This window comes from Aquarana catesbeiana, linkage group LG04 (genome assembly GCF_042186555.1).
Source record: "Aquarana catesbeiana isolate 2022-GZ linkage group LG04, ASM4218655v1, whole genome shotgun sequence".
NCBI classification, from domain to species: Eukaryota; Metazoa; Chordata; class Amphibia; order Anura; family Ranidae; genus Aquarana; species Aquarana catesbeiana.
Genome location: NC_133327.1, coordinates 3,390,899 through 3,406,475, shown reverse-complemented (window position 1 = coordinate 3,406,475; position 15,577 = coordinate 3,390,899). Strand labels below are relative to the sequence as shown.

Sequence of the window (15,577 nt, the reverse complement as noted above, 5' to 3'; positions counted from 1 at the left end):
CCCCACCGCTGTAACCCCATGCTCATCTGTACCACTAATGTACCTCCTTTCTCCTCTGCCCCGCCACTGTACCCCCCCCCCTGTACATCTGCCCCACCTCTGTTCCCCCTGCTCTTCTGCCCAACCACTGTAACCCCCTGCTCATCTGTCCACCAATGCACCTCCTTTCACATCTGCCCCACCGCTGTACCCCCCTGCTCTTCTGTCCCACCGCTAAACCCCCTTCTTATCTGCCCCAACACTGAACCCCTCCTGCTCATTTTCCCACCACTGTAACCCCCTTCTCATCTGGCCCAACACTAAACCCCCCCGCTCATCTGCCCCATCACTGTACCCCCCTGCTTTTCTGTCCCACTGCTGAACCCCCTTCGCATCCCTCCCACCACTGCACCTTCTGCACATCTGCACCACCACTGTACCCCCTTGCTCTTCTGCCCCACCACTGTAACCCCCCTGCTCATCTACCCCATCAATGTACCATTTTTCTCATCTGCCCCACCACTGTACCTCTCTGCACATTTGCTCCACCGCCATATTCCCATGCTCTTCTGTCCACTACTGAATCAACTTCTCATCTGCCCTACCACAGTAACCCGCTTTTTCATCTGCCTTACTAATGTACCTCCTGCACATCTGTTTCACCTCTGTACCTCCTGCTCTTCTGCTCCACCTATGTTCCCCCTGTTCTCCTGCCCCACCACTGTAACCCCCTGCTCATCTGTCCCACCAATACACCTCCTTTCACATTTGCCCCACTGTTCTACCCCCCCTGCTTTTCTGTCCCACCACTGAACCTCCTTCTCATCTGAACCAAAACTGAACCCCCCCTCACATCTGCTGTACCCTCCTGTTCTTCTGTCCCACATATAAACCCCTCCTGCTCATTTTTCCCACCACTGTACCCTCTTCTCATCTATGATATGTGTGATATGCAGAGTGGTAAAAGGAAGCAGAGATGAGACACATCTACTTGTCCTGGCACACTCATCCTGCTGATTCACCTCTCGCATCCAGCCCACGTGCTTGTATGTGATGTATGTGATGTATGGGATGTATGTGATGTATGTGATGTATGGGATGTATGTGATGTCACATACGAGCATCTGGAATGGATGTGCAATGATGAGCTCAGGTCAGGGGCATTTTCTGAAAGCAGTGGGCCTGTGTGCAGGATCATAAGTTAGGCCCCCGCAGCTGAGGAAAAGTTTTTGCGCCGCAGCAAAAGTTGGGTTGCGCTGAATATAAGGGGGGGCCAGCCCGTCCATATGTACCACCTAATATCTCTATTTTGATGTGGAATATCTCTGAAATGATGTGAGATCCAAAGTTAAAACCACTTGATCTTACCGGATCTAACGAATATCTATTAGCCTGAATGATTTTTGGCCCGAAAATTTGATAAGGGGGGCCAGCCCCCCCTCATTAATCACTTAATAAGTCTCTAATTATGTGAGATCTAACGTTGAAACCACTTGATCTTACCGGATCTAACGAATATCTATTGGCCTGAATGATTTTTGGGCCGAAAATTTGATAAGGGGGGGCTAACCCGTCCATATGTACCACCTAATATCTCTATTTTGATGTGGAATATCTCTGAAATGATGTGAGATCTAACGTTAAAACCACTTGATCTTACCAGATCTAACGAATATCTATTAGCCTGAATGATTTTTGGGCCGAAAATTTGATAAGGGGGGGCTAACCTGTCCATATGTACCACCTAATATCTCTATTTTGATGTGGAATATCTCTGAAATGATGTGAGATCTAACGTTAAAACCACTTGATCTTACCAGATCTAATGAATATCTATTAGCCTGAATGATTTTTGGGCCGAAAATTTGATAAGGGGGGCCAGCCCCCCCTCATTAATCACTTAATAAGTCTCTAATTATGTGAGATCTAACATTAAAAACACTTGATCATACCGGATCTAACAAATTGCTTCCAAAATAGCTAACTGTTTGGTCAATTTTTTGATAAGGGGGGGCTGATGACGGGTTAGCCCCCCCAGCAAATAACTGTTAATATCGCTTCTTCTGTGTGAGATCTAACGCAAACAACGGTTGATCTAACCTGATCTAACAAAGATCTAACAAACTGCATAAGATTTTTTCAAAAATTTTGATATGGGGGGCTAACCCAGCAGAGGTGAGAAGTGGTACTGTGCAGAGCCCATACATATAGAATAAAAACAGATACTGAGAATTACACCCGACATACAGGACAAGAGAAGTAGTACTGTGCAGAGGGTGTGGCTGCTTGTGGAGCAGTTGAAGTCTGTGTGGTGCTGATCTCCTCTGATGTCTAGTACAAGCCCAGGGTTGGGCTCCCCTGGGTTGGGATCTCTCCCAGGAGAGTCCCAGGCCTTCCGGCCTTCACAAGGACTGTCTGGTGAAGCTGTGGTTGGTGGTGAAGGGGGAGGACAGAGTTCTGGGAATGGGAAGACACTTGCAGAGACTGTAAGTAGACGTGGAAATGTTTGTATGGAAAGTACCGATAATACTGATAAGAGGAAGTCTGGTGATGTTATTCAGCAAAAGAGTTCTCAGTCCAGCCAGCCATTGCAGGCCCAGCAAGCCCAGCACAGTGCCGCTCAGTCTGTTCAGAGACATAATATTATTGCTCAGCACAGTCCAAACTCTGGAAGTGCAACTGAAAGAACCTCGCAGAGAGGGCTCATTCAGTCCAGCAACATACCAATGCCACCCAGTACAGTCCAAGTTCTGGAAGCATGATCCAATCCAGCCAGCCATTGCAAGCCCAGCACAGTGCAGCTCAGTCTGTTCAGAGACATGTTATTATTGCTCAGCACAGTCTAAACACTGGAAGTGCAACTCAATCCAGCCAGTCATTACAGTCAGGGTAAAACCCAGCAGAGTGGGGCTCATTCAGTCCAACAACATACTAATGCCACCCAGTACAGTCCAAGTTCTGGAAGCGTGATCCAAGGCAGACAGCCATTGCAACCACAGCAAGCTCAGCAGAGTGCAGCTCAGAGTGGAGCAGAGTTTCTCCCAGTACTCCTCGCAAATACACCAGAACTTCCTTAGAACAGAAAACCATTAAAGAGAACTTACAACAGTGTGTAATGGTGGGCAGCAGCCAGGGACGTTCATCACGCTCTAAGCTGCAGCAGAATAAAGAGGAGGGTGGTAATAATTTTCCACAATCTACCCCATTGTGTGACCCAGCAGAGACTCTCAGCCCAGCACTGGTAATGGGAAGGTGGACCAGGATTTCAAGCGTCCTGCAGCCGTGAAGCAGAAAGGGTTAAAGTCTTAACCTGTGCTGCACCTGGCTGACAAGATTCCTTTCCTGGTAAAACGAATGGAGACCCTGAGAAAAGCCAAGACTAGAATCCAGAAGCAGATTGATTGTTTATAGACTTAAAGCTGCCAACCCCAAAAAGGAAATTTTATACGACAGCAAACTGAACTCCCTGGGCATTGAACTGGCCGGTGTGTCAAAGGACATTGATACTGTTCTGGAAGAACTGGGACCAGTGGCAGAAGTGTATCGCAATTGTGACCGATTTGAGGTGAGATTGAGTGGAAGGACTGAGTCTTCTACAGAGTCAGACTCTGGGGAACCAGTCCAACGCACGCAGCCACCACATGTGTCTCCTGAAGGGAAGACTGTGCAGCCTCTGGAGAACAGTGAGGTTGGAACAGATCCTCCTGCTGGACTTCCAGCTCTGGAGGATAGTGGGAACATCAGTATAACCCAGCAGACATTCACAGTACAGGAGACTCAGAGGAGTGACATCGTGGACTCCCAGCACATGGATTATGAGAACAGTTCAGCTGCCACTAGTACTCCTGGTGGGAGCCATGCTGGGGTGACTGGTGTTCATGGTGGGAGTAACACTGGGGTAACTAGTAATGATGCTGCTAGTAATGATGATATGAGGTGCAGTGATGATGTCACTAATATTGATGTGGTGAATAATTCTGATGTTAATAATACTAATGCTGGTATATCTGAATGGGGTCATCAGCAGTCTGAGGGCTCTGAGAATGTAGCGATGGAGGAATCAGTTCAGAATAACCCTCAGGACTTTCCCCTTTTGGTGGATCCACCACCTGCTCCACAAGGGAATGCTGGTCCATCTGGTCATGTCCCTCCTCGGAATGCCTGGAGCCGTGGGGCCCATTCTTTTTCCACCAGTAACAGTTATACTGGTCAGGCCTTTAAGAGGAGAAATGTGGTCAGATTTAAGCATAGGGGTTCCAGAGAGGATCTCCCTGATAGGAGGTTTGTAGTAAGGGAGTTGCTGTGTCATCAGATGGGGTTTGCGCCTGCAGATGTACTGGCAGTCATCAATCTCCCTGACAGACAAGATTATGATGTCAGCTTTAAGCTCATGTCTGACTTAGACAGGTTCTGGGCCAGCTTCAGTAGGTTGCGGGACAAAGAGGGTTGGAGGAATTTCATCTTTATTCCCATCTCCAAACCTGACACAGCAAATGTTAACATAATTTTCTGGAATGAGTCTGTGCCCCCCTAGGATATTGTTATCTGGCTTAGAAGACATTGTGAAATGGTTTCTGAGTTGACAAAAACTAAAGACAGTGATGGGATCTGGACTGGTGGTTGGAGGGTTCTTGTTAAGTTGAGGCAAAGTAACAATGTTACCCATCACCTGCCAAACTCTTTTTTCATTAGGCGGGAGAGAGGAGTTTGTTTCTATGCAGGTCAGCCCAGGTTATGTTTTAAATGTGGTAAATCTGGCCATGTGGCGAGTGTTTGTACGATCCAGAAGTGTAATCTTTGTGGGGAGGTTGGCCATATCAGTTCTACCTGCGAGATGGTTAAGTGCAATCTGTGTGGTAGGCTTGGCCATTTCCACAGGGTTTGCCCAGAGGCCTTCCATAATATGGGTGGGGAATCTGCAGACAATGAATTGTTGGCTGCAGCAGAACAACTGGAGGAGGAAGCCTTAATGAATGGGGCTGTATTGACTAGGGAGGAGGTGGTCCCGGAGGTCCAGGAAACTACCCCCGGGCAGGCGGACAGTGTTCACCAGGCTGAGGAGCAGCCAGCAGCACACTCTTCTTCTGTTCCAGTTTCTGTCTCTGTGAAGATCACTGGTCAGAAGAGGAGGAATAAAAAAGATAAGTCTACCCGTAAACCCGAAAGTGACTGGACATTAGTGCAGAAGCCAGCTAAAAAAGTGAAAGGGGCACCAGAAGTGGGTACGGCAGTTTCTACCGATAGGTATGAAGCGTTATCAAATTCAGATGCTGGCTCCTATTCTCTGGAGGCCCAGAAACTGGAGCAGGAATTAAAAAGAGTGGAAAAGGAGTATGCGACTGGCTCAGAGGATGACCCGCCCACTAAAAGGGGTCCGACCCCTGATCCTGGATCTGCAGAATCTGATATGGAAACTGGTAGTCAGCAGAGTGACTCCGATTCTGACTTATGATGGGGGTCTTATTTTTTCTCCTCTTTGCTGGGATGACAGGTTTTTCTCTAAACATTGTCTCCAGCAATGTGAACAGCATTAAAAACAGGAGGACAAGGTATGCTGTTTTTGAACACCTCAGGTACCTGGACGCTGATGTCTATTTTTTACAAGAGACACATCTAACATCTGTTGGACTTATGCGGGAGGCAGAGAGGGAGTGGCACACAGGACCCTCATTTTGGTCTTTGGCTGTGGAGTCTTATGCAGGTGTTGCCATCCTTTTCAATACTAAGGATGTGACAGTGCATAGATTCACTGAGGTGTCAATGGGAAGATGTCTTATATTGGAAGTAACAATTCATGTCAGGAGACTCCGATTAATTAACATATATGGGCCTCAAACAATATCAGGAAGAATCGGGTTATTTAATGATGTGAAATCATATCTTTTTACATCAGTCCCTGTGGTTATGGTAGGAGACTTTAATGCCACTAGGACACTAAGTGACTGTTCTTCTGGTAGGGTGGTGGGTAGTGACTCCAAAGTTCTTAATCGTATTATTTTGCAAACCGGTTTAAGTGATATTTTTGCACAAAATGGCAGGAAGCCAGGCTTCACCTTCTTTCGCGGTAATATCAAAAGCAGACTAGATATGCCACTGGTAAATCCTACAGAATTGGTGACCAATATGAGTGAGAAGCTGGTACCTTACTCAGATCATGTGGCCCTCTACTTTTGTCTAGGAACCTGTAAGCATCCTGATATGGGCAGGGGGCTATGGAGGCTAAACTCTAATTTCTTAGAAGATGTATCTGTCCAGCAACAAATACAGAACCTCTTGCAACACCATGCTGAGAGACTAGACTTCTATGACTGTACTGCGGATTGGTGAGAGGATGTTAAAAAGGACATCTCTTCTCTCTTGAGGAAGTTGTCAGTTAAAATGGGGAAAAGTAGATATAGCCATTATCTCAGGTTGAGGAAAGAGTTGGAGTCTCTTTATTCTGGCGGGTTGGAGGCGGGGAGGAAAATCGATCAAGTAAAATCTGAGGTAAGTCAATATCAATATAGCAGATACAACTCCCTGGTATTTGAACGGGATTATGGATCCCCAGGGCCACCTGATCCCTTTGAAAATTGTAGGGACAAGGTGACTAGGAAGTTAATGACGGGCCTGAAGAATTCCCAGGGGATTTTGCAGGAGTCTCAGGAGGGTATTCTGGGAGTGGTAAGATCATACTATGCTGACTTGTTTAGGGAGAAGGGTTTGGCTAAGATGAAGATGGCACAGTTCTTAGAGGCGGTTCCAGGTCCTGTTGTTGATAATTTGGATTTTTCTCCTTTGATAGAAGACATAACGGTGGAGGAAGTTAGGGAGGCTATTGATAAATTACGTCAAAAGAAGGTACCAGGACCTGATGGCATTACAGCTGAATTTTATAAGAAATGTAAAAAGCTCCTGGCTCCTATTCTGGTGGATGTGTTTAAAAGTTGTTTGGAGAAATGCCTGATGCCTCTATCCATGAGAGTATCATCCAGGGGTGTAACTACCACCATAGCGACCCATGCGGGCGCTATGGGGCCCACAGCCAAGTGGGGCCCAGTGAGGATGAGACCACCACCGGCACAGTCTCCCAGCCAGGGGAAGAGAGAGGAGAGGAAGAAGCAAGCTGTGACCTGTGCCCAATGTAGCGTGACCTGTGCCCAATACAGCGTTGCCTGTGCCCAATACAGCCTGGTCTGCCTGTGCCCCATACAGCCTCACCTGTGCAGAGGAAGAGGCAAGCCACCCGGATCAGCAGAGAGCTGAATTCCCCGATGTAATAGCTTTCATTAGAACTTCCAGTGTTCTCGGGGCTCACGTCACATAGCTCCACCTCTTGGCCCGGCGCCTTTGATAGACAGAACGCCAATCCAATGCGGGACGTGTGACATCATCATAGGCGTCAGGCCAAGAGGTGGGGCTATGTGACGATGAGCCCCGGGAAGACGGGAAATTCAAATGAAAGCTATTACAGCGAGCAATCCCGCTCTCTGCTGATCTGGGTGGCTTGCCTCTTCCTCTGCACAGGTGAGGCTGTATGGGGCACAGGCAGACAGGGCTGTATTGGGCACAGGTCACGCTATATTGGGCATAGGTCACGCTGTATGGGGCACAGGTCACGCTGTATGGGGCACAGGTCACGCTGTATGGGGCACAGGTCACGCTGCATTGGGCACAGGTCACGCTGTATTGGGCACAGGTCACACTGTATTGGGCACAGGTCACGCTGCATTGGGCACAGGTCACGCTGTATGGGGCACAGGTCACGCTGTATGGGGCACAGGTCACGCTGTATGGGGCACAGGTCACACTGCATTTGCTATGGGGCCCTGCTATTTCTAGTTATGCCCAGATCATGCTGTTGGGGCACAGGTCACGCTGTATGGGGCATAGGTCATGCTGTATGGGGCACAGGTCACGCTGTATGGGGCACAGGTCACGCTGTATGGGGCACAGGTCACGCTGCATTGGGCACAGGTCACGCTGTATTGGGCACAGGTCACGCTGTATTGGGCACAGGTCACGCTGCATTGGGCACAGGTCACGCTGTATGGGGCACAGGTCACGCTGTATGGGGCACAGGTCACGCTGTATGGGGCACAGGTCACGCTGTATGGGGCACAGGTCACACTGCATTTGCTATGGGGCCCTGCTATTTCTAGTTATGTCCTTGGTATCATCCTTAGTTCTGCTGTTCAAGGGTAGAGAACCTAATGACATCAAGAACTGGAGGCCTATAGCCCTTTTAAATGTAGACTGGAAGATTCTGGCAAAAATATTATTTTCTAGGTTGAAGTGTCTTTCTCCAGCACTATTGACAGACTGTCAGTATGGCACGGTAAAAGGGTTGAATATTTATGGTGCTCTCATTTCCTTGAGAGGTGTAAGGTTCTTAGGCATGGGAAGTATATGGTGAGTTTAGACCAGGCTAAAGCTTTTGACAGGGTTGACCATAGGTATCTGTGGGCGACTTTGTTAAAGTATGGTATCCCAAGGTTATTTGTTGATTGGCTGAGAACTTTATACTGGAAGGCTGACAGTTTTCCACTTATCAATGGGTGGCAGGGCGGTACTTTTAGGGTTGAGGCTGGGGTGAGGCAGGGTTGCCCCTTGAGTCCCCTATTATATGTTTTTGCCATTGATCCTTTTTTGAGATCACTGCAGGAGTGTGGTTTTCAGGGGATACCTGTGCCCCATGCCTCGACCTTACCCGTATTGGCTTATGCGGATGATGTCACTATAGTGGTGTCCACCTCCCATGAGGCCCAGTTGTTAGCAGCTTCCATTGGAACTTAGTCTGAGGCCTCTGGGTCTCTTGTCAACTTTGAGAAGAGTGAAGCTCTCTGGACACTGCAGGGTGATTCAGATTTTGATCTACCCCAGTTTGCAATAGCTTCAAGTTGTCTTAAGATCTTAAGGGTTAAGTTTGGAAGGGAAGATAATGCCAGGCTAAATTGGGAGGAGAAATTGGATGCTGAAAATGCAAAGGTTCAGCGATGGAAGAATTGCAAGCTGACCTACAGAGAAAGGGTCAAAATGTTGAAAACTTACTTAATTCCTATCTTTCTATACATCTCTATGGTTTTTCCGTTGCCAGAATCTTTCTCTGCAAGGCTCATCAGTCTGTTTTTTCAGCTCTTCTGGGGTAATAGACTGAATCCAATAAAAAGAGGGGTTACTTACCTGCTGAAGAAAGAGGATGGGTTGAATATGATAAATCCTAAGGTGTTTTTTGATTCTCTGTTTCATAAAGTTAATTTTGGGTGCTTGGACTCCAGTGTTGGCCCTCCGTGGGTAAACAGTGTTAGGGCCTGGATATTGCCTCGTGCAGAGTCCTGGATGCGGGACGGTTCTCTCAAGAGGAAGAGATGTACTCAGGCATATCTCCCACTATATCTGGACTCTGAGGAGGTGGGGGATTGAGAAATCCTACCTTGAAAAAAGCCCAAGGAAATTGTTATACCAGAAGATCTGTAGGACCTTTTTCTGTTCTCCACTTGTACTCAGAGACTGCACTACAGCTGTTATGGAGGAAAGCTTAAAGTTGTTGAATAGCCCCAGATTACCCTCAAAGTTTCATGACATTGCCTGGCTGTCTATCCACGGGAAGATGTATGTGAGAGGGAACATGAAAGGTCTGCCCTTTGGGCTGTAATCAGGAGGTGTCCATGAAGCATTTCTTGGTGGATTGTTGGGGAAGCCGTGAAGTTTGGAAGGAAGTAGCTGCCGGAGTTGGGATCCAAAGGTTGGAAAACCTAAGTTGCTCAGACAGGCTTTATGGTGTTCCCCCAACAATACACGGTGTAGACAGAGGGACAATGTATATCATCATTACCGTAGTCAAGTACTATCAATGGCATGCAAGGACTAAAGTTGCCATGCATAATGAACAGTTTATCTCTAGTAAAATTGCAAGTTTAGTGTCATCCGAGTTACGATGAATTAAGTGTTTGGAAATTAGGAAATGTTGGAGAAGTATAGACTTATGGAAAGGAGTCTTATGCCCCGTACACACGGTCGGACTTTGTTCGGACATTCCGACAACAAAATCCTAGGATTTTTTCCGACGGATGTTGGCTCAAACTTGTCTTGCATACACACGGTCACACAAAGTTGTCGGAAAATCCGATCATTCTGAACGCGGTGACGTAAAGCACGTACGTCGGGACTATAAACGGGACAGTAGCCAATAGCTTTCATCTCTTTATTTATTCTGAGCATGCGTGGCACTTTGTCCGTCGGATTTGTGTACACACGATCAGAATTTCCGACAACGGATTTTGTTGTCAGAAAATTTTATATCCTGCTCTCAAACTTTGTGTGTCGGAAAATCCGATGGAAAATGTGTGATGGAGCCTACACATGGTCGGAATTTCCGACAACAAGGTCCTATCACACATTTTCCGTCGGAAAATCCGACCGTGTGTACGGGGCATTATTGTGACATTTTTTATTTCCTATTAATGCCCTTTTTTAACTGCTAAGTTTTTGACCTAAACAACATGTCAGTAATTGTATTTATGTTATTTTCAGTCAGTTAGTCTGTTATTATGTATCTTGTTTGTTTTTACAAATAAAAATCTCCATACATATAGAATAAGAAGAGATACTGAGAATTACACCCGGCATACAGGACAAGAGAAGTTGTCCTGTGCACACATGGAATGAGATTTGTCATTGGTGTACGGGGTGTGATGCAGCTCAGGTGTATGAATAAGGAAGCAGGTCTTTGTCGATGTTGTCACAGCCTTCTGGTAGACCCGCCCACCCTCTCTTCACATTCCTGCGGTGCTGACTTCCTCATAGTTTCAGTCCTGTGCTGGGATCTGAGCGCTCCACACTCTCCACAATCTCCGCACATCGTTCAGGATGGGGCTGAATTTCTGTAAGCAGTATTGTGGGTGCTGCTGCTGTGGGTGCTGCCGCCAATCTGTGGATATCCCACGCATAGGAGGAGGCAATACCATGAAGAGTAGCCCCAAGGAGTTAGACAAGTCAGATTCAGTGGTGGATGCCCATAAGATGTACCGGATCCACAATCTGAGCCCACAGATCTCAGGGAAGTTGGAAAGCTTTCTCAGTGGTGAGGACAACCCAGCCTTTGTCGACAGCCCCGATGGAGAACAACCCAACCTCAATGACCGCACAATGGAACTTCCAAAAGAACGATTTGACAAAAAAGTCAACACGCATGCTCCAGGGAAGAGGCAAGCCGAACGATTAGAGCGTTTCTCCCGCATTACCAAGGTCTCCACCTATAGCTACAAGCCGCGTTCTGCTGAAGACCTGGATGTCCGCAAGGGCGAGGCACTGGAGGTCCTGGAAGAGCAGGGGACATGGATCCTGGCCAGGACGCTCAACAACAATGGGGAGGTCAAAACTGGCTACATCCCGCGGACCTTCTTGGCGAACGCCGGGAGCCTCGAGGCGGAGGAGTAAGTCATGGCGTAAATTGTTTTACCGCAAACAGGTCTTGCATTGCTGTTCATGGGCATAGCTGTGGGCACTTGATAGGGTCTATTTATAAAACAGTGAATGTAACTTTCACTAAACCTTTCCTGTTGGGGAATCTTCCAGGTCGTGCTTTTTAAATGACACCGATGGATTCTCCACCAGAGAACGTTTGGTGAAAGCCACATCCACTGATTTGTCCTAAGACCCCATCATTCTAATGCAGGGTTTCTCAACCAGGGTTCCATGGAACACTAAGGTCAGTGGTGGTGCATCCATAAGGGCGCACAGGCGCGGCCCCCTCTCTCCTGCCACCCCCCTAGCTCCAATAGATAGAAGTTCAGACGGCGGGCTGGGGGGGACACACTGGCAGCATTTGCTATGGCACAGTGGCTGCATTTGATGGGGCACAGTGGCGGCAATTGATGGGCACATTGGGAGCAATTGATGGGCACAGTGGCGGCAATTGATGGGCACAGTGGCGGCAATTGATGGGCACAAGTGGCTGAATTTTATGGGCACAAGTGGCTGCATTTTATGGGCACAAGTGGCTGCATATGATGGGCACAAGTGGCTGCATTTGGTGGGTACAGTGGCTGCGTTTGGGCACAGTGAGGCTGCATATGATGGGCACAAGTGGCTGCATATGATGGGCACAAGTGGCTGCATTTAATGGGCACAAGTGGCTGCATTTGATGGGCACAAGTGGCTGCATATGATGGGCACAGTGGCTGTGTATGATGGGCACAGTGGCTGTGTTTGATGGTCACAATGGCTGCAATTGATGGACACAGGTTGCTAGGGGTTCCTTGAGCAATAAGCAATTTCTGCCTCTCAGATAAGTTCCCACTGACATCATTTATCTTTTTAGCTATCTGTAAGGAGGGAATTTTTCCCAATGACAACAAGTATAAGGAGCATTCTTCCCACAGACCACCAATGTAAGGATCATTCTTCCCAGTGACCACAAATGTAAGGAGCTTTCTTCTCACTGACCACCAATGTAAGGAGCATTCTTCCCACTAACCACCAATGTAAGGAGCATTCTTCCCACTGATCACCAATGTAAAGAGCATTCTTCTCACTGACCACCAATGTAGAGGACATTCTTCCCTCTGACCACCAATGTAAGGCACATTCTTCCCTCTGACCACCAATGTAAGGGACACTCTTCCCACTGACCACCAATGTAAGGGACATACTGACCACCAACATAAAGAGCATTCTCGTCACTGACCACCAATGTAGGGCACATTCTTCCCACTGACCACCAATGTAGGGGGCATTTTTCCCACTGACCACCAATGTAAGGGACATTCTTCCCACTGACCACAAATGTAAGGCACCCTCTTCACACTGGCCACCAATGTAAGAAGCATTCTTCCCACTGACCACTTATGTAAGGATCATTCTTCTCACTGACCACCAATGTAAGGGCATTCTTCCCTCTGACCACCAATGTAATGGCATTCTTCCCACACTGACCACCAATGTAAGGAGCATTCTTTTCACTGACCACCAATGTATGGCACATTCTTCTCACTGACCACCAATGTAAGGAACATTCTTCTCACTGACCACTTATGTAAGGATCATTCTTCTCACTGACCACCAATGTAAGGGCATTCTTCCCTCTGACCACCAATGTAATGGCATTCTTCCCACACTGACCACCAATGTAAGGAGCATTCTTTTCACTGACCACCAATGTATGGCACATTCTTCTCACTGACCACCAATGTAAGGAACATTCTTCTCACTGACCACCAATGTAAGGAACATTCTTCTCATTGATCACCAATGTAAGGAACATTCTTCTCACTGACCACCAATGTAAGGGACATTCTTCTCCACTAATCACCAATGTAAGAGACATTCTTCCCACTGACCACCAATGTAAGGAACATTCTTCTCACTCACCACCAATGTAGGGGACATTCTTCTCACTGACCACCAATGTAAGGAACATTCTTCCCACTGACCACCAATGTAAGGGACATTCTTCTCCACTAATCACCAATGTAAGAGACATTCTTCTCCACTAATCACCAATGTAAGAGACATTCTTCCCACTGACCACCAATGTAAGGGACATTCTTCTCCACTAATCACCAATGTAAGAGACATTCTTCCCACTGACCACCAATGTAAGGAACATTCTTCTCACTCACCACCAATGTAAGGGACATTCTTCTCACTGATCACCAATGTAAGGAACATTCTTCTCACTGATCACCAATGTAAGGAACATTCTTCTCACTGATCACCAATGTGATGCGACATAACGTGTTTTTGTGCTCTGCAAAGAATTGCAGTACATCTACATTTTTCTCCAGCGCCTACCAACACAATGAGTTTGGAGTGAGCCGGGCACATAGACAGAGAGATAGTAATCGGTGGGGCCTTGCGTCGTTCAGTGCACTAGGTGTGAATGAGCCCCACCCAAAAGATACGTTTACAGTGCAGCCCAGCACCCACCCATTGTGCACTCAGTGATATGCAGTGTGGTGTGAATGAGCCCCAATAATTTATTTGCTCCCTTTTGGTCTAATAAATATCCCATTGATTGTATCTTGTTATATCCGTATGATAAGTGTGAAAAGTACCTGTTGATCCTGCCAGAAATCAGCTGATAACTTCCTGGGGGTCTACCTGTGCTGTATTATTTGTAGCTACCTCCATGAACTACAAAACACCTCCCCTGTGTTATGGGTGACAACACTGTTCCTCCACAGATACAGTGTTGTTCCTCTAGGCAAGGACTACAAACCCCCCCCCCCCAATAATCTCAAATGTTGTCCTGTTCTAAGATGGAAATGATTCTACTTCACAGATGCAGCACAGTAAGAGAATGTTGGCACCCTATGATAGGACTACTGCACCCCTCCCATTTTGTTTATCTCCAAAGGGAGGGAGGTGTTCTATAGTCCTGTCCAAGAATGACAATCCCACTTCTCCCAGATACAGTACTGTGGGTGAGCATCCCTCCCTTCATCTCCATAACACAGGTAATGTTCTGTAAACCTATCCTAAGGGGGCAGTGCTGTTCCTCTATACTGTAGATACAGCAATGCTAGTGAGCATCCCCCCCTCCCCATCAGGATAGGACTATAAAACACCTCTTCCTATGGTATAAAGCTTGAGAAGTATGGGGGTGTTCTGTAGTCCTATCCTAGAGCGATAACTCTGCTTCTCCATAGATACAGTAGAGTGAATGTTGTCACCCTTGGATAGGACTACAGAACACTCCACTCCCTTCTCATCTCCATAAAAAGAGGGAGCTGTCATGTAGTCCTGTCCTAGGATGACAATGCTGCTACTTCACAGATTCAGCACAGTGAGAGAGCATTGCCACCCTAGGATAGGACTACAGAACCCCTCACCCTTTTGCTTATCTCCATAACATGGAGGGAAGGTGTTCTATAGCCCAGTCCTAGAATGACAATCCTGCTACTGCCCAGATACAATACTGTGAGTGAGTGTCTCACGTGGATGGGACTACAGGACACATCCCCTCATTCTTATCTCGGTAACACAGGGGGCATTCTCTAAACCTATCCTAGGGTGACAATGTTGTTCCTTTATAGATACAGCAAGGCTAGTGTAGGCTGTAGTCTTATCTTAAAGCAACAATGCTGCTCCTCCACAGATGCAGTAGAGTGAGTGTTGTCACCCTAGGTTAGGACTACAGAACACCCTTGTAAACCTATCCTAGAGTCAAATTGCTGTTCCTCAATGGCTACATTATGAAAAGTGACCCATCTAGCTTCTACTGACCACCAATGTTTACTTTAGCCACCACTGGCCACAAATGTACCCATCTGACTTCTACTGACCACCAATGTTTACTCTAGCCACCTTGAGAACAAATATACCCATCATGCTTCTACTGACCATCAATTTTCGCTTTAGACCACATATGTACCCATCTAGCTCCCACTGATCATCAATGTACCCTATCAGCCCCCATTGACAACCACTTTACCACCAATGGCCGTAAATACACCCCCACCCTCCTTTATTCATGTCATCTTAGCCCTGGGGATGCAGATGTCCCCAGGCACCAACACATTAGCCACCACTAGGGATGAGCCGAATACCCCCGGTTCGGTTCGCATCCAGAACATGCGAACAGGCAAAAGATTTGTTTGAAACCGTGAACACAGTT

General features: G+C 47.2%; 1 protein-coding gene and 1 pseudogene across 1 annotated transcript in view; both read left to right on the top strand.

The window, feature by feature from the left end:
- Window positions 1–4,030: 4,030 nt before the first annotated feature.
- Window positions 4,031–6,306, top strand: LOC141141092 (uncharacterized; annotated as a pseudogene).
- Window positions 6,307–10,733: 4,427 nt separating this feature from the next.
- The window catches only part of LOC141139005 (tyrosine-protein kinase Src42A-like), a 59,896-nt gene continuing 55,052 nt past the window's right edge, over window positions 10,734–15,577 (top strand). The window contains exon 1 of the mRNA XM_073624776.1: window positions 10,734–11,393. Coding sequence (XP_073480877.1) covers window positions 10,828–11,393 — 566 coding nt within the window. The 5' untranslated portion in view covers window positions 10,734–10,827. The remainder of the gene's footprint in view (window positions 11,394–15,577) is intronic.